The sequence below is a fragment of the Poecilia reticulata genome, linkage group LG15 (genome assembly GCF_000633615.1).
Source record: "Poecilia reticulata strain Guanapo linkage group LG15, Guppy_female_1.0+MT, whole genome shotgun sequence".
In the NCBI taxonomy this organism is placed as follows: Eukaryota; Metazoa; Chordata; class Actinopteri; order Cyprinodontiformes; family Poeciliidae; genus Poecilia; species Poecilia reticulata.
Window position 1 is genome coordinate 14941538 of NC_024345.1, and position 23144 is coordinate 14964681.

General features: G+C 40.8%; 1 protein-coding gene across 2 annotated transcripts in view; it reads right to left on the reverse strand.

Annotated features, from left to right (window-relative positions):
* Positions 1 to 22397, reverse strand: part of dlg5a (discs, large homolog 5a (Drosophila)) — a 44896-nt gene extending 22499 nt beyond the window's left edge. Inside the window, exons 1-8 of one of the 2 annotated variants that reach the window (XM_008429472.2) lie at positions 21634 to 22397; positions 7219 to 7287; positions 6171 to 6345; positions 5706 to 5849; positions 4937 to 5120; positions 3905 to 4164; positions 3476 to 3788; positions 552 to 782 (exon numbers count right to left, since the gene is read on the reverse strand). In XM_008429472.2, the coding sequence (XP_008427694.1) occupies positions 552 to 782; positions 3476 to 3788; positions 3905 to 4164; positions 4937 to 5120; positions 5706 to 5849; positions 6171 to 6345; positions 7219 to 7287; positions 21634 to 21937 (1680 nt within the window). In that variant the 5' untranslated portion in view covers positions 21938 to 22397. The remainder of the gene's footprint in view (positions 1 to 551; positions 783 to 3475; positions 3789 to 3904; positions 4165 to 4936; positions 5121 to 5705; positions 5850 to 6170; positions 6346 to 7218; positions 7288 to 21633) is intronic. The other variant, XM_008429474.2, reaches the window with a different exon arrangement.
* Between the last annotated feature and the right edge of the window lie 747 nt (positions 22398 to 23144).

A 23144-nucleotide genomic window follows, 5' to 3' on the forward strand; every position in this document is an offset into this window, starting at 1 on the left:
AAAAACAAGAGAGGCAGAGTTTTAAGTCAAGAAGACACGTTGGGAAGTCTTACTGAATATAAACCTTGAATTTTCTTCTTTATTTTTTTTTTATTATACAACAAATAACTAAATAAAAACTGGCCAATGGCCACGTTTAAATTATCCTGGGTTTCATGTTAATGATTTGAGGAATTGCTACTTAATTCCTAGAAATTGTCAAACATGTTAACATACGTGGACGCCACACACAGATTCTCATGAAGTTTTACAATCATTTCCAGGACCGACTGCAATTGTAAACTTGTCTGTACAGAAAAACGAAAGTGGTTTAAGTTGTCAAACTCTTCCTATAAAAATTCCAGTTAAAGGCTTAGTTCAGGACTTTATAAGTGAGGCTCAGTTAAAAGGTTATAAGTGGTGTGAAGAGCAAATATAGAAATACTATGTTACGCTATAACGCTTTACATGTTCCTATTTTATTGGTGGTGCGTCGCCTCCTACGTGCAAAAAAACAGATGATCAAACAGATGCCTTCGAGAGACGCTAAGAGCAGCAGAATGAGCGATTACTTGTCTGGCCTGGTAGTATTCTCGCAGCAGCTGATCTCGTTGAATGATGGCCTCGGTCCTCTCCTTGCGAGCCACGTCCCTCTCCTCCCGGACCATCTCGATGTCCTTGCAGGCCTGGCTCAGCTCCTTCTGGGCTTCGGCTTTGTCCTTCATTTCGTCGCAGTACTTCTCCAGCAGCTCGTTCCGCTCGCAGATGGCCCTGTCCCGGTCCACCAGTGAAGAGTTCAGCTCCTTTATCAAAACAACGACGGTCAAAATTACTTGCACTGAAACTGCAGCAAGCACAAACCAAACGCAACAAGCAGAAGACATTTTACACCATGCCGCCTTATGTTTATTTTATTTTTTTTTATGTTTTGTTAATGATTACGTTAACCACACGAGTAGAAAAAAATTACACTGAAACTACATTTACAATCTAATGTAGGTGTTGAATGTTGTTGACTGATAATATTCAATGTCAACACGTTTGACTGTTCTTCAATAAACCAACACCGATAAATTGCATTTGGACTATAATCTTAAACAAATATTGGTTTAGTTCATAAAATAATTAACAGACTGCTATATTTCAGAATTGATCTTTTCTACTTGCAGGATTCTCTGCAGAGAGAATGTGACAAACAATGGTTAGAAACTTGATCTGTCGTCAAGCTCCTCAATAAAAATATTACACACTGTGCACCATCAAAATGATTAATTAAATCCAAGAGTGCCATCATTTTGTCAGGCTGAAAATTGTAGATTTCATAAGGATTAAAATATTGTGGCAGCAGAAGTGACGACGCAGCAAACAGCCCTATATATGTTCACATCCACACAGCCGGAAGCAGAGGGAATCACAACCGCTGTGAGAATACGCAGTCCTTTTGAGCCTGATTAACGTCCAGGTTTGCTCATTTTGCTTCGTAGTGCAACTCATCCATTTGTTTTTATGTATGGGTTCCATCCCATTGTGTCTCCAACGGCAATATCAGAATTATACAGATCAGCATCTCATTTTCTGTGGCTTTCTTGTGAAGCCTGTAATGCAAGAACTTCACAGTACGTGGTAATCTAAATTTAGCACACTGTTTTCCTTGTAGATTTTTTGCTTTGATGACAATTAAACCCCACCACAGCTAAAATGTCTCATTATCAAAGCCCTGTTTAATTTTGATTGGAGATGCAGCAAACAGGCTTTTACTGGTCAACACATATGTAGTGCTCTCAAGCATCTGATTGTCAGATTGAGATTTTGATTACTATCAGAATTATTACACCAATTTTTTATTTATTTATTGTTTTAATCTAACAATTAGATGCCGTTGACCATAAAAAAAATTAATGAGTTTGAATCCAACAGCAAATGAGGGGATTGCAAGATTATCCCCGAGCGCCCAACCTTTATCCGATTTCTACTCTGCTCAAAAAAAGTCGCAACATAGTACATAATATTGGTGATGCATTTATAGATCAAAAAAAGTGGAAGCTTCAATCCTTTAAATCTGACCTGCCGCACCCAATCAAAACGATTTTGTCCAGTGCCTGACTGACGCATCCCTTACATGTACTAATAATGTGATGCTAATCTGCTTCTCATCAGACATGCAGACTAAAAACGGTGCTCACTCAGCCAGTGAGAGGGTAGAAAGCAGCGAGGGCTGTGTTTACATAACAGCATTTTACCACTACAGTGAAAGTTGTGAGTAAAAGGAACGAAAATAACAAAGTGTAGACTGGGTCTGGGTGATGAATGTCTGTCAGATGCACAAAAACACAGCACTTCATGTCTGACGTAGCATCTGCACTCCAGATACAACCCCACCAAACAAGGAGATATTTAACGCTCCTTTTCAATCACAACCCCTTTTTGCTAAGTAATATATATATACTTAAAGATACAGTAGCTGAACTTTATATGTAACATTTTTATATGTCAAATAAGTAGTTTTTATGTATAGAGTACTGCAACTATTTTTATACATTTTGAACTTTTGCATGATTTTCTTTCATGTTGCAGTGCGCAACATTTAATGTGTTTTAACTGGATACACCAAGACAAACTGGCACAAGACTGTAATAAGGAAGGAAAAGAGTACATGATGTATATATATATTTTTTTACGAATAATCTGAAAAACGTGCTCTGCGTGTGTACTCGGCAAACAAATCTACCAAATTACAGCTCGAAGTCCTTTGGGGTTCGTCTCAAACAGCTTTGCACATCTAGAGGTCAAATTGTCGGCCCGTCCTTCTTTGCGAAATAGCTCAAGTTTTTAAATTGGATTTGGGTCTAGACTTTGACTAGGTCCTTCTAGGAGAAGGATTATGCTTTGAACTAAAATATTTCATAGTTTGTTTTTTGGTGATTGTTCTGCAATGTTTATCGTTAGTATCCCATCACAGTGTGGATTAAAAAGTTCAATCTGACCACTTTCACATATTTCCTGTGTTCCCTGCATGGCTTTCTGCTGGCCACTTTTCAAAAAAAAGAAGAAAAAAAAGTCCGATTTGTGCACTGCAACACTGACGCATGTCCTGTTCATAGGTTTTTGTCACCTGAACTTTGGATTTCTGCCCCTCATCTGGATCATTATCATGTGTATCAGAGTAAAAGGGGCTATAAATGCTAAATGTCGTTTTCCTTCTACTTTGCAGGTTCTTACTACTTTGAGATGGTCCATGTGGTAAAATGCTGTTAAATTTTGATATTATCTCTTTATGTTATAAAGACATAGCATAAAAAAATTGTAAAAATCAAGGTATGTGAATATTTTTGCAAGCCACTGTATGCAATACTAATATGGAAAAGTATGATTTTAATCGCAGTCTTGTGTTGGATATTGTCCAAAATACTCAATCCGTACTTTTAACTACAGCATCTTTCATGGAAAAACTATTTATTAGGCAAAACTGCTTATGCAAAATAAATGAATCTCCCACCTGTCTGAGTGCTTCCAACTCCTCACTAGCCACTACTCGCTCTGAAGAAGTGTTCTTCAGCCGCGCTTCAGCCGCCTCCAGTTCGGTCTGCAGCTTATCCAGCTCTTTGATCACCTGGTCCCTCTCACTCATGATGAGGCGGTACTCATTGAAGACGGAATCCCTCTCCTCCTTGTACTTCTCGCAGTCCTTGGACGCCTTCAGCTGCAGGTTTTTGTAGCGCGTCACCTCCGACTGCAGCCGCTCCATCTCCCTCTGCAGCTCCTTGTTCTGAGCCGACGACTTGTTCAGCTCCTGCTGCACCGAATCAAACCTGCGGACCAAAGGATCGCGGCAAGAATCAGCTCAGAGTTTCACCGCCAACTCCTCAGACTTTTTGATCAAATGGTGGTTTGGATTTCAACTTTCGCCCTCGGCTTGTGCTTTCACCTCCTCATCGACGTGGAGAACTGCTGCTGGTAGTGCATGGCCGAGTCTTGCTGTTTCAGCAAAGCGTTCATCTGCTTCTGCAGCCGGCGGTTCTCCTCCTCCGCCTGCTCCAGACGATTCAGGTCAGTGTTGTGGTTGGCCACCTTCTCGCCGTAGCGCTTGCTGAGGGCGTCGTAGTCCTTCTTCACGCCCTCCAGTTTGTCCATCGCAGTGTCGTACAACTGATTCAACACCTCCGACGAGCCTTTCTCCCTCATCACCTGGACAGGATAGCACGCGTACAACGGTGAACTATTGTCTTGCTATTGCTGTGCACCATGTCAGCAGGAGATGGCATCGGATGTGCAGAGAGGTTTCTATTTACGATCAAATAAAAATACAATTGACAAAAAAAATAAGCAGACTCATTGACCTGAATTTGAGTTCTTGACTAAAACGTAACGACTTAAACCGATTATGTACAGCATTTGTCCTTCAGACTGGAGTCATTCTCAGTAAGACTCTCTCTCTCTTTCTCCTGACAGTCTTGCTGATCCAGTCTTCCCGATTCCTGAGAGATCTGCCGTCACCCTAGGGCTGGATTGACCTCGGCTATGCAACACATATTGGCTATACTGTGAAGCTGTAGCTACACGGTTTAGATCAGAATGCCCTTCGCCGAGGCCAAGCCCTTTTCTTCTGCGTTTGCCCTTTTCAGAAATGCTCTGCATGCATCTCCCTCCTCTTTCCTGCCCTGTTTAGAACTACAGCAGCGTACCCATGGGTGCTGTGTAAGAGAAATTTACAGTAATACAATAAGGGTCACAATTCCCTTGGAACAAATTGTTCACTGCGTAGAACATAAAAGGTTAGATTTCTATCATTTTATTTTAGGTAAAAAAATAAAACAAAATAAAAAAACACTGAAAAATCTTAAATCGTTTCTTTCAGCACGGAAACAAATGTTAATTGAATTGATTGTCATATTCACAAAACGGCATCCGAGCGGCTTCATCATCCACTCGGTGATGCGTTGGTGTCGCAGCTGTATACCTGCTGTTGCTGCAGCCGCAGGTCTGCCAACTCCTTCTGGTCTTGACTGTGAAGTCGTTTGAGCTCCTCGCAGTTCTGCTTCAGGTGGTTGTGTTCTCGGACAAGCTGGGCGTTCTCCCTCCTGGCCGTTTCCATCTCCTCCTTAAGCAGAGCCTGGTCGCCCAGGACGCGGCTGTGCAGCATGCTGGGGGGGGGGAGATGAGCAGGGATATATCTGAACAATACTAAAGTAGTTAGAGGAACAGAATGGGATTTTCTGAATATGGCGACACATTAAAGACCCAAATATTCCTCATGCTTTTCCAAAAGGTTACAAGTTCCTGTTTCAGTATTTTTTCCATATTTCAAAATATTCCAACTCTCAAGCAGCTATAACACACGATCAGAATCGTGGCCTCGGCTCCCGAGCCGTCACGCTGAACGACTCAATCTCATAAATGCCTTTGTTTTCGAGCTTTTAAAAAGCGTGCAGGATTTCTGTACAGCCAGAGGTGTGTTAGTGTGAAAGCTGGCTGTAGCTACAACGGGAGCTCTTTCAATTAGGTTAATGGAAGCACCATGCCAGCATTTGGTACGAATGTTGTAAAAACAATGCTGTAAAATTTTATTATTCCTAGCAGGTGGCTCGTGACAGAATGTTCAATCTACATTTTTCGGAAACGAGCAGAGTGGCACAGACGCCACCGCTGGCTAATCTACACATATTGCCGTATGCTGCCTTCATTGTTAATGTGGAGATGAAAACAGGCGTTACTGGAGGGATGCTTACTGGTAGAAGTCGGCTTCCTTCACGGCCTCCTCACACCTCTTCAGTGTTTTGGTATGCTGGTTCTGAAGAGACTGCAGGTCTCCCATGGCTCTCATGCACTGGCTTTTCAGGCGCTCGTAGTCATGGCTGGCTTTGGGATTTGGCCTATAAAAAAAGAGCAGCAAGCATTCAGAATTCTACCATGTATTGTTTAATAGCTCTAAAAGCCTGAAGACTAAAGCTCATTCAAGCTCAAGGACAAATACTCCGTGTTTGTAGAGTCAACATTATTCCAAAGTGCAGAGAATTAGCAGATGAAAAGACAGCAGAAAGAACTGATGACACTGTAATCCCAGTGGCTTTGCCTTCCTGGATAAACAAACGTTACTGATCAAGCTGTGCTGCTCCCACGAACATATCACAAGTCAAAAAAAAAAAAAAAGCCTTTAAATGTCCAAGAACAACGGTTCAGTCCAGGTTTTGTACCTGCAGTCATCGAAGGTGGTCCCAGGCGATGCCAATGCCAGACGCTTCCGAAGCTCGTCCCGCTCCCTGGTCACCTGGCGGAGCTGCAGGAGGATGGTGTCCAAGTTGTCGCCGGCGTGACGGTTGTCGTTAACGGCTGGGGGAGGGGAGGACGCTTCACCGTTTACAGGGGAACCTGTGACAACGAGTCCATTTGAGTCGCTTATTACACACAGCAAAATTATTTAGTGTATTAACTGATTAACAAAATGGCTACGAGAAATATTGAATATGGTGATCATTTCAAATATGTCACTTTTACTACACAGCCCGTCTCTGCCCAACTTTCATAATCAGAATTGCTGTTTAACTCAAAAGATGTTTAAATACTAGAAAAATGCTAAAGTAAGAAAGACGAGGCGAGTTTAGGATGATCCGCTCTATCTAATAAGACAGTATTAAGATTATTATTATTAAATGGTTTATTTGAGTACTTCTATCAACACACAACTGACAGAAAGAACTGAAATTCAGATTTTATTTATTGGAGTCATTTTTCAGTTTTAACTCTAATAAGATTCTTCAGGCCAGTACATGGATTGCAGTACTTTTCCACTCCAGTAAAGCGTCTACGCTTAATTATTGTAAATCTTTGTCGAGTAGTCAGATCAGGAAGATCATTTCAGAGTCACATTCAGGATTGCTTTCTTCAAAAGAACACCCCCGGCAGGAAGTCTGGGGATTATGTGCATCTTTGAGTCAACTTTTGGATCTTTCTTGGGTTTATGTAACACAGCTGAGTCACTTGGACCTCTGTCAGAAACAGGGAGAGGCAGACATGGCAAACCTCCTTAGAAAACAGGGAAGAATTGGTCGAGTGTTTTTGCACACATTGTGGGCTTTAAGAGGACAAATAAATCCAACTTCCTGTCCTTTAAATCAGGCATTTATAAACACATTCCTTCATTTTCCTGGATTTACTTTGGCATCGTTTTGGATTCCAACCTCACCCACCCACTCACTCCGATACAAAACGTTTGCAGCAGGAGTCTTTCGTTATTATACATACCAACGCTACTGAGAGAACTGCTGCTTTCCGAGTCTGATGGCATGGTGGACAGGACGCTGTAGGTGGAACCTGCCAGGACAGGAGAGCCATTCAGACGCACAGCATGAACAGAATGATAAACCCACAGTACAGTGAGACGAGAAAGTAATACTATATACTCAGCTCTTTGTTTAATGCACAGTCGTGTGATAAGTACGGAGCAGTGTTTGTACCCAACGCTTCTTCTGACCGGCTCTATATTAATTCAAATTGAATTAATCCATTTTTCTTTCAGCAGCCAGGATAGAAATCTGACTTTTATACCCGTTATTGTATCCTACGCGTTGCATTTAATAAACCTTCGCCAGATCAATGACGAAATTGATAGAATGTTCTCCGTTTGTTTTCAGAGATCTGATCCAAGCAGAGTTTGAGGTGTGCTTTTTGAACAGGCAGGCCGGTTTCTGTGGGCCCCCTCAGAGTGTTACAGAATAATAACGCAAAGAACGGAGGTGTGCAAGATGTTCTATATTTTAATGGTGCGTCTTGAGCAAAAGCATACCACATAAATTTTGTGGAACCGTCAGGAAACTGTGTCATCCTGTGAAAACAGGGCATAGCGTGGCTAGCTTGGCTCAGTTTTTGACTGCCAGCACTGCAGTCAAAAACTCAAAGCTCAACTGAATGCAGGCATTACAAACTACGCTTCATGCAAATCCAGGTGGAAACAAATTCATTTAAACTGGACACTTATTCTAACCACAATAATCTTGTGGTTAGCTCAGAATCCAGGAACTTGCTCGTGTCTTAAAAATAAAATAAAATAAAAATCGGGACTTAAAAGAGAGCTGAAATGGTGGCCAGCCTCATCAGTGGCAGTCAAGTCGCAGTTTGACAGCAGCAGATCTTGACTTCTACTTCTGCCCTTGCTTCCCACTGGCTTTAGCTGCAGCTCTCCTGTGTGACGAGGCCAAGCCTAATTAACTATGAGCTCTGTGCGACTGAGCCACTCCATCTTAGGGCCGGCAGACGGAGGAAAGGAGAGGAGAAACACAAGGAGGGCATGGCCAAGCAGAGGATGGATGAAAAGAGATAGCCTAAGTAAGTCACAGAAAAGATAAGGAAGAAGTGTATATTGGAGAGAGGGGGGAAGGAGAGGAGCAAAGCGCAAAGACTTTTAATATGTTCTGACATTCCCAGTCTGACGCTCAACCCTCCTGCTCTGCAAAGTGCTTCCAGCACACAGCTTTGATTGCATATTGTTCCACCAGACATGATGAGAAGTGCTGTGGAGTTGCACAGCAGTAACCCTCTACAATCAGCACATCGATGCAAAAAGCGGTTCCCTTTTTGCATGTTGCTTTTCAATGTCTTTGGTGGCTTTCCAATGCAATATTTGACTTCTTGAACTCAGTATGTGACTGACGGTGTCTCACAAAAACAGACGGGAGCCACTGCGAGGCGTTATGTCAGCTTAGTTGTAGGATAAATCTTTTCATAATATCCTAGAGGCAAACTAAGTGAAGCTCTGAAACAAAGAAGAAAAAAAAACAGGAGTATTTGAGGGTAACCTTATGGCAAAGTTATGAGGACAGATATTGCATGGACAGAAACACCCTCAGATGATAAAATTCACTCAGTAATTGCATGCATCTCATTTCTCTACATTTTTTTTTTCTTTTAAAATTGCTGCATTTGTTTTTCAGTGCAAAATATTTTAGACAGATTGATCCCGTTTTCTTACTTTTTATTCTAAGGGACCAAAACAGACAAAATATGCTACAGGTTATTGGACACAGACAAAACACTAAGTAGCAGCTAACCTACAAAATTGATCATGATGACTAGAGTAGTATGTCGACTGACTTTTCTTTAAAAGCATTCTTTATTTTCTTTAACTTTTCTAACTAAATGCTAAAACTCTTTTCCTCCAAGGTGCTGTGTGTGCAGTACAGCCTGCAGACCTCAGCTGTAAGTGTGTGTCTGTGTCTTGTGCCTTTTGGTCGTGTTCTGCTCCAGTCAATGAATTGCTACAGCTGGGAAGGTTATGCTTCCCTGTAAAATTAACCCATTTCTAAAAGTTCTTCAAAGACCAATGTGACCTAATGTTAGCCTCATCACAAGAGTGATGAATGATGAGAAAACATCTGGAGGTGAGATGAGCCAACAGACAAAGCTAATGTGTAATTTGTTTTTCCTTAAGTTCAATTTTAAATTGATTAATTTTAACACTATTGAAAATATCAAAAAGCATTTAAGAAAGACATATTGCAAAGTTATTACTGCTGCAAATTCACTGTACACATAAATATAGCAAAACATGGTTTGGAAGAATTACGTTGCTATGGTAAAGACATTAAAAAACTACAACCAAGTTGTTGCAGTGCCAGAACCAAAACTTTTTTTTTTTTTTCAAAAGAAAAGAAATATATATTTTTGTTGTAACTGAATAAAAGCCATTGGTTAGAGTTTCTACCCTGACCCTTTAGATACGCTTTCCTTGAGAGCTGTACTCTTCACTAAACTGATCTATTTTTTTATTCATTTCCAGCTCAGACATATTTATTGAAATTCTAAACAGACATGTTTTTTTTATTTACAAATGTCTAAGGCTTTATTTATTAGTTTTTTTTACCATCATATTGGAGGTAGCACTTCTAACATTCAGTTCAATTACATCTCTAAATATTAAGTGCAATCTTTTTTTTTAATGTTTTTTGTGGTAAAAGTAAAAAACAAATAAAATAGCTTTTTGGAAGAATTTTTTTTTTTTATCAAATAGAAAAATTATTCAACAGATAGCACCAACCCAAATTCACCAGGAAATGAGGATATAAGATTATTTCCATTTATTCATCTGAGCATCTCTCCAAATTTTACCAGATTTTCATGAAACTCCAGAAAACCTCACAGTACATATTGTTGTTTAATACATTTATTTTAAAAAAAACACAGGTAGTTCTTAGTTTTAAAGTAATTAAAACTAAGTACCGATTGATTTTTCCCTATTTAACCTTTTGAGCACAGATGAAGAAAAAAAGTCTGAGTCAGATCTCTGGCTGATCTACTGGTGCACCTCTGAACATCACCTTCCTTTATGTTTCACTGTGTGATTTGAAAAGGCAAGCCACTTGGATAAATCTCAGTAATCTACTAAAGCCACTCACCAAATAGCATGTGCTATAACTCCTACGCATGCAGCAGCTCTGGGACAATCTTTGGAAACACACAACCCGCTTTCTTTGCGAGGACGAAATGTGTGCGCCACAATTTCTATAATGAGATTAAAATCACCGGCTGATAATTCAACACAGCACGGAGGGACTGGCAAAGATGAGTCAGTGGCGAGAGGCCTTTTTATTATCGATACCAATTTGCACTAGCCACAAACTGGGAGGCTGATCATTTGTAAACACATTCACAGTATCAATAAAATGGAGCTCCAATTAGGGAAGCATAGATCTGATCTCCACAGTGGGAGAAGATGATACCAGTCTAACAGGAAGACGAAAGAAAAAGGACAGAAGGAATTCTATTAAAAAGCAAAGTAAAATGTCACTGCCAAAAGTCATGGTGTACTTTAACAGGAGCAGTTACATGTTACAACACACTAGCATCTAAGGTGGGAATTATTCCAGTGGAAGTCCTGAGGCAATGGCAACAAAGGCCTTTTCGCTGTCATCTAAATAGGTCAGGGGAGTGCTTGCTCCACCGATGAGGTTCCACTTCCCCCACTCCTGCGTCTGCTTCCCCTCGCAGTCACACCGTGTACTACGCTACCAACAGTTGCTTCAGACAACCAGATTATGTTCTTCAGCTCATAAACCAAGACGACACACGTTGCCATGGAGAAAGTGGATGAGAGGGAAACTGACTTTGCTATGTGCTGAAAAGAAGGAGCCTCAGACTATCACAACAACATGCAAAGTGTGACTCCAACCTTTCACAGCTGGGTTAAACTAAAAACCTACCAAAAAGATAACAAAAAAATTATAATGAAAATATCAGCGGTGTTCAAAATTTGTGTGTTTTAAAAAAGAAAAGGTCCGATTTATTTTAGAAAAGCTTATAGTATGAACTCAAATTTATCGGGAACACTCCAGATTTTATTTCAAAGTAAAACATTAAGAACAAAAATCTTACATTTCATTTCAATCCACAGAAACTTAAAGAGCAATAAATATCGGGCTGTTCAAAAGTTAGTGTCTGCATTGAACAACATGAACTCAGTGTGAAAAATAATATGCTTTTCACTTTCCTGTGATTCAATGAAAAAATATTTTGTAGTACAATCCCTGGTACCAATTAGTACATTATTTGCCATTGAGAAATATATTTACTGAGAACAGTGGCCAACCTGGTTAGCAATGTTGGATTGCTGTGAGTGTCTGTCAAAATGTAAACAAAACATCATCTCTGTAAGTGAGATATTAAATCTCCTGGCTCAGCAGGAGATTTAATATATGTATACATCTACAATACAGTTTATACAACTGACTGTCAGTGAGCCACAGTGAGTCTACATCTCCCTCAACTCTAGTTTCCCCAGCTTCACACTCTTTAAACTATAGAGGAGAAAATATAACGAACTACCGACTGATTTTACTGCCTATTTCTGTGTAGCTAAAGGATGTGGCAGTATTAAGCCAGAAAGCAGAAATACTGTCTTCATAATTCTGGCAGCTAAATCCTGACAGGGGCTTTATGCGCTGTACGGATGATGTGGTTTAAATAAGAAACATTTCAGTCCCACAAATGTTTTGCAATACTGCTTCTTATTCCTCAACTTTGTCTCATTTACAAAGATTGAGCACCAACCCAGCAGCAGAGCTCTTTTATCCCTCATTTTCAATCTATATTCTCTGTATATCACTCTCTGCAACGGTTAAGGTTAGGCAATAGAAAGCTATGTACACTCCATATCTTAAACATAGTAGATTTATAGACTGAAACAAGCTATTTTTCACACAATTCCCTTCAAGGCTTGAACGATGCGTCTGCTTTGCACATGTTCCCAGGGTCTAGGAAGGATGGCGGATCAGAGGGTGGGGGTTTAACTTGCTGTGTTACTGATATAACTCTGAGTCAGATCAGAGCTCGTCACGCGGCTGAAAAAATGGGTTTTGTAAAGGAGGGCTTGTTATAAAGAAGACTGAGCTCTGTGCCTTCCAACAACTTTGGTTTTCTCTTTTAAAGCAAAACTATTCTGGTTTTTAATTTACTAAGTAGAAACAGTTTGCTTTTATTTGAAATTTGATATTTTTCTTTTGAAGTGATTACAGCTGCAAGTCTCCAACAGCTTTGCCCACTTATGGAGTACAATTGTTTGCTGCTGCTGCTGCTTCTTTGCAAATTAACAGTAGTTCAGCCAGTTTACATGAAAAGTGTGCAGAGCTGAAATTTGTTAAGTCTTTCCAAAAATAAAATTCTCATTTAATAGGTGCTTTTTTAGATAATGGATTGAACAGACCTCATGCAATAGTAATGTTTAAGACATTAATTTATAAACTGACCCCGTCTTAAATGTTGGCACAATTTTCTCCCTGACCTGTCTGCTGCGTTCTGTGGTTTGATTACTAATGTCCTCTAATAAAATCTCTGAAGCCTTCAAAGAACAGCTGTGTTCAGAAAGAGATTAAATTGCACACAGGTGGATTCCGTTTAGTAGTTGCACTGGAATTTGTGTAGAGATGATATTGAAGAGGTCATAGTAAAGGCAGCTAATGTGCACAAACTTTTTTTTTTTTTTTTAGAATTTTATTTGTAAAAAATGTTAAGACACCATGCCTCCCTTTTCCTTTACTTTCACAATTATGCATTACTTTGTGTTGCTCTATGATTAAAAAAAAAAACCCAAAAACAATTGAATGAATTTAGGCTTGTAGAAACATGACAACAATGTGCAAAAACATTCAATGAGATCTCACCAAAAACTCCTGGATGAACAAACTGAGTGATGACAGCTTGGCTGTAAGGACCTCAGGTGATGCTAATGTTTTGTGTGAAAGACAATTAGTTTTAATTTCCACTGTGTTCAAATGAGGTGGTTTAGGTCAGCAAATGTTTTCTTGGCAATATAGTGAAACGTTTTTATATCAGCATGTTTTAAGTTAAAATTAATTTTATTCTATGAGCAAACATCATAAACATGCATTGTTAAAGGTGGTATAATGGCTTTCACATGTAATCACATCAATCCATTGTCTATACCTGCTTATCCTTCGAGAGGGTAGCAGTAAGTGTGTGTTTGGCAGGGGGAGAGGAGGGGATGTGAAGGAAGGCGGGGGAAGGTTGGGGTCTGGTGATCATTGTGTGAGGGGCGGGGTGCACAAGAAACAGATTGTCAGTTCCAAACAGGGGCAACAGAGAAACAAACAGAACAACCGAGCACACAAACACACCGATTAACCTGCCAGTAGTACCTGAAGAGAACCCATGCATGCACAACATGCAAACTTCATGAAAAAAGACCCCAGGGCCAGGACCTTCTTACTGTGAGGCAACTCACACAATGCCATCATAAAAAATAAAAAAAACATATTTGAAAAAGTTGGTCAAAATTCATTGACACAGACAGCAACACTCAAACTTTAAAAAGGTTTGAATCAGTATGTAACTTAAAAATTACTAAGTAATTTCATACATTCTTTACTGTGTACTGGGACTTACTGTAAACTGTGAGTGGGTCTGATTTCCGGGATGGCAGCAACACCACAGACCAGGATTCTGGGCATGGAGCCAGTGAAACCTCACGGACAGAGTGAAAGATTGATCATCTGCCTTCGAGAGTTTGTGCTTGGCCAAAAAACAATGACCACTATATGATGACTCTATGAGACAGGGATACTTCCAGGCTGGCTCCACACTCCCTGCCTCACACCTCAGTGCTCATCGTAGCATGGTAAATCCCACACATCTTTTTTCATATAAAGGTCCAACTCTGGCCTCCGGTGCATCTCAAAATAATATCCGTTCCACTATTGACTGAAAATCAAGGCTGCCATGAACAGCTTGAACCCCAGAGCGTTTTTGGATCTCTGCAAGTCATTTGGGACGCAGAGAGAAAAATTTAGTCCAACGAACCCGTCACAGCCCCTAAAAAAAAGGCACATCGGTGCCATCCAGACCAACCTATTATCTCTATGCAAAGAGGCCTAGCTCAGCATAAACGAGGCATAATTTGCTGCTGAACAGCTTGCCTCCTCCTGGGGTCAGAAATAAAAGGCTGAAAGATGTCTGCAACATGTCCTCCAAATGCTGCGTAACAAGCTGCAGAGCTAGGACATACACGAGGCAAAACAGAGCCGGAGCAAAAACAAAAATAGATGGTGACATATTATAAATCTTTACGACATTCCAGTCGTGTTTAATTACAGAGGGACCCAGGCGCATTTAGAAAAGATTTTGTGGGTTTCACTTAAAAGAGCATAACACGAAATGGCAATAACTAAAAGAGATCGTGATGAAAAGGGCACAATTATTACTCGGAAACAATGCTCCAGATGTGAAAAATAAATGTTCAGAATCTAGCATCAGATTATGTGGAAGGGGGGGGAAAAAATCTGGATTGCTTTAGAAAATGGGTTTTCAAAAATCTTGACAACTTATAATTCCGTGCACATACTTTCTTTATACCAATCAGATGGAGCCTAAAGACACAGACAGTGGTTGATTCTGATTTGCAGAGATGGTAAGGCGCATGTAAGGGCACAGAGCAGATGGCAGCATAGGTTTTATTTATCACAAATTCATTTGCAATCTTAGTGCTAAATCTAAATATATTAGGAGACCAGAATTAGAAAACAAAGATTTTATTAAAAATATTACTTATTAAAAATGTCAGCGTTGTGCCTTTTGCCAATAGTCCTGACTTGATAAAGAGGACAAACGTAATGCTAATTTGGATGTCATCACTGGGAACATTTTCTTTAAGAGCTTTGCTGCAGTAAAACTGGGTCGGTCTCTCCTTTGTTCCGTGGAAAAGAACTGCATGTGATTTCCTTCATCTGCATTAGATTAAAGTAAGGACTCCAATGGTGAAAAGCCAGGTTTCTTCTGCTAAACACAACCTGTTTTCACCACTTCAGACAACCGATAACTCTTAGGTTGTCTTAAAGTTGATTTGAGCCAGCAGACTCTGAGGCTGGCCGGCTGTTTTGACACAAGTACTTCAAAAAAATCTTAGTCAGGAGCATTAGAAATATGGTCATATTGTGTGCACACACATGAAAGGGTACTCGTGTTTTATTTTACCATCCACAGCCATCTGTTTTCATTATTCAGAGGAGGAAAGTGTTGTGGTCTGTGCAGGAATTGAGGTTACAGATGAGAAGGCTTTCTTTAAACGGGCAATGAAAAGGGCTCGAAGCATTTGAATTTTATTTCAGCATTTTTTTGGACTGAAGATGTGAAGAGCGCGGTAAACACAAGGGAAATTGACAAGAAGTAAGCCAACATCAGTTGGAATAATAGAAAGTGCCACTGAAATGGAGAATGTTTTAAAATAAGTACACTTTTTTTTTTTTTTACTTTGCTCAACATAAAAATATGAATAAAACAAAATATTGATCTCGATGTCTCTCAAAGTCACTTTGTAACTATTTTGACAGTAATTTCAGGACGACTGTCTTTTTTAAAGACTCATTTGCACATAGGTTTTTAGCTTTCTGACTGATGTCTTGAGATGCCGTTTCAAAATTACTAAAACATGTTCGGCCTTCATCACGTCATGCATTCGTGAAGTATCCAGCATCAAAACAGTCCCCCAATATGATGCAGCTACCACGAGGAGCGATAGAGAGAGTTTTAAGTTGTAAGCTTCCCCCTACTTCCTCTAAATGCAACAACGGTCATTATGGCTAAAAGATTACATTTCAGTCTTGAACAAACTTGTCTGAGGACATGTCTACTGAAATTAAGTTCTTCCTTTTGCCCCAATGCGAATTTATGGACTGTAATCGGTTCTTAATGCTAACTTCACGTGCAAGCAGTCTTTCAGTCCAGATATGTTCGACACTCATTTCCCTGCTGACAGCATTTGTCTCCTATCAGTTCCTTGATCTCAAGAACTGGAGTTCAACTGTGTAAAGTCTAAAGATTTTAAAATACATTTAGCCTTAAAATTAGATAATAATCCAAGCGAGAAAGTTAGTAAAAGTAATAAGGCCATCCTCGAGTAAGTATCCATTTAAATATATTCTAACAGCTGACAAACTGATGGCTTCCTCTGTGTGTTCATAACACTGCTCTGGGGGGTGGTGAAGTCAGAGGAAGGTACAAAGAGCAACGAAGAGTAAGAAAGTAGGGTGACAAGGCAAGTGGCGACGTGCGTCACAGAATGACAGACACTGACGCAAACTCGGTCTGACAGAGAAAGTAAAGCCAGGTCGAGCTCTTGGGAGGTATTTAAAAGCCTTGCTGGTGACAAAGAGCGCCACGGTCATAATTCATTTCGTCTGGAAAGAGTGGTTTATAGGACAGAATCTCGTTGACACAGAGGACAGCAACCCTCCTCATATAACACAGAAACACTGCCCCATGTCCTGGGCTGCTGTACACAGAGCAAGCTGCTGACTGTGCACTTTGGGGGCTGCTGAACTTCTCAACAAAAGCCCTGTTGTCTCAGTCTCTCTTGCTCCCTCTGCCTATCACCCGCCTCTGTCTCACTGGCAAAACCTTTTAGCGTGCAAAGAAATATAGCTACTCGCTGGGATAAAGAGTCTTGGTGAGTCGTGGTATTGGCTTGGAGGAACAAAGCCGATGAGTCCTAAAAAGTACTTGAGAGGGGAGGGGGGAAAGATCAGAAGTCCCAAAAATGAGAAAACAAGTCAAGAAAGCAAAAGAAGCAGACAAGAAGACCAATCTAAATTGGGGCATAATTAATTAAATAAATGAGATGTTGGTTTCAAAGTTTATGTGCAAGTGCATTTGTAACCCTGGAATCACCTTTTCCAACCGCAACCATCATGTTGTTATAGTGAGGAGGGTGTGTTCAGAGTGATCAGCAGTGTCACTCTGATATCACGTTTAGCATGAAAATTAAAAAAATAAAAATTATTTTGACCAAAAGTTTACCGTGTCTATGTTGTGTCCTTGGACAAGACTCTTCACTCACCTTGCCTGCTGACAGTGGTCAGGAAGGGCCAATGGCGCAATATAGCTGCCTCGCTTCTATCAATCTGCCATAGGGCAGCTGTAGCTGCAATCCAGTAGCTTGCTATCATCAGCATGCGAGTGTGTGCATGAATGGAAATAACGGATTTCATGCAAAGCGTCTTTGAGTGTCCTCAAAATCGCTACACAAGTCTGATGTCATATTAATTGCAAGCCATACATCCTCTGACTCTCTTTCACAATTTTATTCATGCCAACAGTCTTCCATAAGGCTACAATAATAGAGTCCACAACTAATAAGTGTCTTGTCAACAGATTCCCCCCACCTGAGTATTATATCTCTGCAGCTCCTTCTGAGTTACCAAAGTCCTATTGGGACATCCTGTGTAAGGCTCTTCTTGCTTAGCCTATCAATTTAGGTGGACGATTGTGACCAAAACACTCTGACGTTCATAGATGTAAAGCTCCAAAATGTGTTACCGCTCTATGGATATAAATATGTAGTGTGCAGAAAACAGCACACATAAATCTGAGAACATAGACACTGCTTTCTCTTGTTGAAAATCAGGGTCAATACAATTCATTCATGGTCAATATTTAGCAGAAATCTTTCGCAACAGGAAAGCTGCAGGGTTTAGGTGCACAAATCTAAGAACTGTGCCTAAATAACCCTCTACAGAAAACATGAAGCAGTTTGCCATCTTTGCCACTAATTATTTACAGCTTGTGGGCGCTAATCATTGCGTATTAATGTGTGCACCTGCACCATTTTCCTTTGGCAGAACGACGTGTCTTTGGATGATTTTGTACATGCGCGTCTTTGGAGGCTTAGCTGGCAAAGGCGGCAAAGTGGAGAACAAGAGCAGGCAGGCAGCATGAGACGAGGACATGCTGAGAGCAGGTTGCTATCAGCAAGACACATCACATTCAGAATACCTCTCCTCTTCTCTCACACCCTGCCTTGCTCACAGACACGCCACCGCTCTGAGGATTTCATCCCCAATGATCCCTTTCCACCAGCTTCTCTGCCTGAAGGTACACAACTTGTCTTCAGGCTCTTATAAGACAATGTTAAAACATTAATTAGATCACCCTCATCATTCTCTCAATGATGACAACAACAACAACAAAAAAATCTAATTAATGAAGACCGCAACTGTGAAAAGAGTAAGCCAGAAACGCAGCAGCTAATACAAATGACTGCAAATGAATTAAAAAGCGTGTCTCGCAGAGAAAGTTTAATCCCAGAGTGAGGAGAGCTGGGCTATAATCCTCTGTTGAATAACCACAGACTTGACAAGTCAGACGCACTATAGTTGTGCTCGCTTTCTCCAAATACAACACATGTCACCTCCAAGGCCTGGTGCTTTAGAATAAAAAGGTGTGTGTTAAAGGGAAGCCCAAATCCACACTGCTGAGTGTTACTCTCCAGCAGCAACACTCAATACAAGGAAGTAATAAAGCTTAAGGAAGCATTAGTGATCCTGTCAGCAAAGCGGCAAGAAACCAACTCAGCACAAGTTGCAAAGGTCTACTTTCAACCAATATACTAAGGCCAACTTTGCACCACTGAACAATAGATGTAGTCCTCCCGGGATAAGGCTGCTATGTTATGATTCGAAGCACTGCCTGCAAGGTTGCTGTATTCGTGTAAAACACTGTATGCGTCTTCATCTCCTCCAAACTTCTGGATCTTCTGGCTCATCCTGAATTCAAGCCTCCGGGCCACGATGCCAGTTGCGAGAGAGCCACTGACTGGCTTTTAGACACTTGATTTCCCTTTGTCTCTGTGAAACAGCAACCAAAACCAGTGAAGTGAAGGCAGTAGCTGCGAGGAGAGGAAACAAATCAAATGGCAACACTGGCTCTCAGTCCTTCACATAATACGCTCATTGATAGACTGGACAAGTGGGGTGGGTCAATGCTGATCTGGTTCAGATCCAACAATGGCAGACCAGGACTACTTTGTGTAATTCAGCACTTAAAAATCTGCTCAATACAAAGATCACATCTGGGGCCGATCAGGGCTCGATTTCCAGGACATTCAGATTATAGAGTACCGTAACTTTCTCCTAAGCATCAGAGGTGTAATGGTTCTGGTAATCAGCATGCACAAGAACCAAAAAATAAATAAAAATACAGTGAGGTTTTAATCCCCAGCCAGATCAGTACTGGGAACATTTTGAAATGCCAGAAGGCAGCACTGGAGCAAGCCTTCAGCACCATAGCAATAGTAGCTTAAATCTACCTTAACAGGCCAGATCCCAGTTGCAGGCTGTGCAAAAAGGCTCCAGAAACAATCAAGCATCTCACAGCTGGGTATAAGATATTAGCAGAAAAGGAATTTATGATATATCATCACTGGCTGGTAGCATAGTGTATAGAAACACCTACAAACTAGAGATCCCTGGGTCACAGCAGCAGTTATCCTCCGAGGTGGTGGAAAATTACCAAAAAAGATCCGGTGGGACCTCAAGATGCAAAAGGAGAAAAGGTAATGGCCAACAAACCAGACTTTGTGATTATTGACATTATTTATCAATGTGGTCATTTCAAATGATGGAAACATCTGGAAAAAGTAACACATAGAACTGCAGAAATACAGTTTCTCCAGTTTCTGATGAAAGAAGCCCCTAGCCCCTTTCTGGGGGAGCCGAAGAGGCTCTTTCTGGGGGGAAGGGCTAGAAAGAGCCTGGCTGGTGACGGCAGCTGTAGTGCAGGTCATTGGAGCCCTCGGTGCAGTTACACCCACACTGGAAAAATGGCTGCAACAGATACCTGGAGAAACATCTGACATCTCAGTCTAGAACAGTACAGTTCAAGAAACACTGCGAAAATCCCTCAGGCTCCCGGGCCTCTGGTGGAAAACTGGAGCTTGTGATGAAGAGCTCTCCTTCCCACCCAGGAAACAGAGGCGAGAGAGAGAGATGGTGAGCTAGAGTTTTTGTTTTTCTTGACTGAACCCCGACTTAAAAAAAAAAAAAACTACACTTTCCTAAATTCCTAAAATGAGGAATTTACACGCCAAACAAGAAGTTTGTTATGGTATTGAATCAGACCCAAATATCAGATCACAGCAAAATTACCACATGCTTTCTGGTTTCAGTAGTTTAGATCTTTAGATTATTGTAATGATCTCCTTAAAGCTCTCAGTACAAGAAGAAAAGGTGTATATCAGACATCCAAAATGTTGTAACCAAAAGTCAACACCATGAAAATTAATCCTTTCACACCTAATTAGAGCAATGGCTTAAGGTTTGCAAATTCTACATTTAAAAGGTGTTATGGTTATTGATCTAAATGGCCTTGGACTGCAGAACTTTTAGAGTTGCCTGTCAGGTCTGAACTATCTAAATCTTTTAGATCAGCAAAGAATCATTCACTCACAGAATCAATCAGCTCAACATGGAGAGCCTGATTTTAGCTTCTAGGTTTGTCAAGCTCTAGAAAACCTGCTGGCTCCTTCAGACTGGGGCTAAAAACATTATGAATTATAGTAGCTTTCCCATTAATGGGCACATATTGATCCATCAGTTAATTTTTATCATATCTAAGCAATATTTGTGCTTAAATTTTAACTTTGCTGTTTATTTCTCAATGCTACTTTTTCTGTTATATCAAATTAATTTCTTGTTTGTTTGGGTTTGTTTGTTTGTTTTCCTTAAACATACTTGTGGACCTTGTATATGTATGGTCCCATACAGATAAACCCCCCCTTTCCAATACGACAATTAAAAAATATGAATGCATCATCATCACAGTTGTTCAGCAGTTTGGTCTGCAACAAATGCATGGGTAGGCTGCATGCACACAGTCATGTGCAGGTTGATATGGACTTAACATGTCAGCAGCACATCCGTTGCCATGGAAACAACCCAGACTACATAATGTACAAACTCTAATGCCAGCTCATGACAAACGAGCGTTTGTGGTGGATTATAGCAAAATCGTTTGCATCTAAACAAAGCTCCAATGGGAGTGATGATCTTGACTTCGGGATGTTTCTGTTTTGGCGATTTGCAGAAGTCCTGACTTTCTGCTGCTGCACTCTACTGATTTTAAAAGTCAGTCAATGCGATAGCAACGCCGCCACACGAATATGTGCACTAACATTTCCATGCTTCCAAAATCAAAAGATTTTTTTTTTTTTTTTTTAGTAGTAGTTTGGAGCCGATAGTAAAAACAAGCTTCACGTCTTGCACGTTTTCTTGCAGCAGACCACCCAGATTGCACTCATTGCAAGGTCTGTGCCGCGACAGGGCTCGCTCATTTCTGGATTCAATCAGCAGGCTTTTTATGAGAAGTTGGGCTCCGGGCTCTTACCAGTGGAGTGGTCCACAGGTCCACCGCCATTGTTGCTGAACAGGGCAATGTACAGGTCAGGGTATGCCTTCTCCAGGGCCACACACAGGTCGAGGAAATGGTCGCTCTCCTTGCTCATCAGCATCTTCAAAAGGTGATCGACTTTCTCGGCGCTGGACGAGCAGTTCTGGTCCAGTTCGAACCTGTCCAGTTGACTCAAAGTACCCGAGACTATCAGCAGCTCGATCACTCGGTCCGCATCTGTTATGGACTCCAGTAAGTTCTGGTGGCACTGGTCGAGCAACTCTTTGTGCTTTGGCTCCATTGCTATCCGCCGTAGTTCCGTAGCTTTCCCAGCTAACCCCAGACGGCCAAGTGGATGTTAGGATCCTCACCGATCAAAAGTACCGAACGATTACCGAACTGAACTTACCGCTGCTCGCAGAAGTTCGTCGGAACCAGCACGGCATTAGGTTGCACGGCAAATCGATTTTTATAGCATATTGAAAAAGGCACAAGAAGCCATATTTGTTGCCCAAGGCTGTTGACTGCACTAAACAGCGATACATGTTTCCATCTTCCCTAACGTGGAGCAGTTCCGGTCGTTGTTTGCTTCCCCCTCACGTACTCGTCAACTGAACACATTTTCCTCTCCTTCTGGGTCATTTCAGGCTCCTTTCGCCAACTCAACTGCTGGGAAAACTCACTTAACTCCGCCGCTGATCCTCAGTTACACTGTACCCTCCGCCATGTCTGAGCAACTCAGCAGCTGCTGCCCACTGTCAGTCAACGGTCCGTATATTTACCATAAAAGGTAAAGAGGGCGGCGTGCCACAGAAATGACGCCCATTTCTTCAATGGGCGTGCACGTTACTCTGTAGTGTAGGTCTGAAATCCCAGATGGATGAAGCGAGAACGGAGAGAATATTATCCAGGAAAATGTTCACCTATATGATTAAGTTGAAAATGTTATGCAACGTTTGTTCGTTACATCCAAAACGAGTAATCCTCAAAGTAAGTTAATCGATCATAATTGAACAAAACAAACAAAAAAACAACAACATTTAACTGGCAAGGTACCACAATGATTCTCTTTTTTTTTATAACTTCTCCAAGCACCACCATTTCTCCATGTATTTTAAAATTGTGGGACAGCAGAAATTCAACTTTTTCTGTTTGAAATGTTCTTTTGTGCCTTTTTGGCACATGTAGTAGAAGGACCTTATGTGTCATTCTGTGACAAATTCTTAAACTATTCAAAGTTTCATAGAAAACACAAGTATTTGTACAACTAAACGGTCATATTAGGTCCGTTTAAATTACAAAACGCCTATAAGTATGCAAAAATAAAATATTTTACGTAAAATCTATCAGTCTGTAACTCAGCCACTATTAGAAATGAGCACAAACAGAATAAAGTCAAACATCTTGATTAGGCATGGATCCATGGGAAATGTCTAGTGTATGGTAAGCTTGAGTAAAAATACCAGAGAAAAACACTATACACACACCCACACACACACACACACACA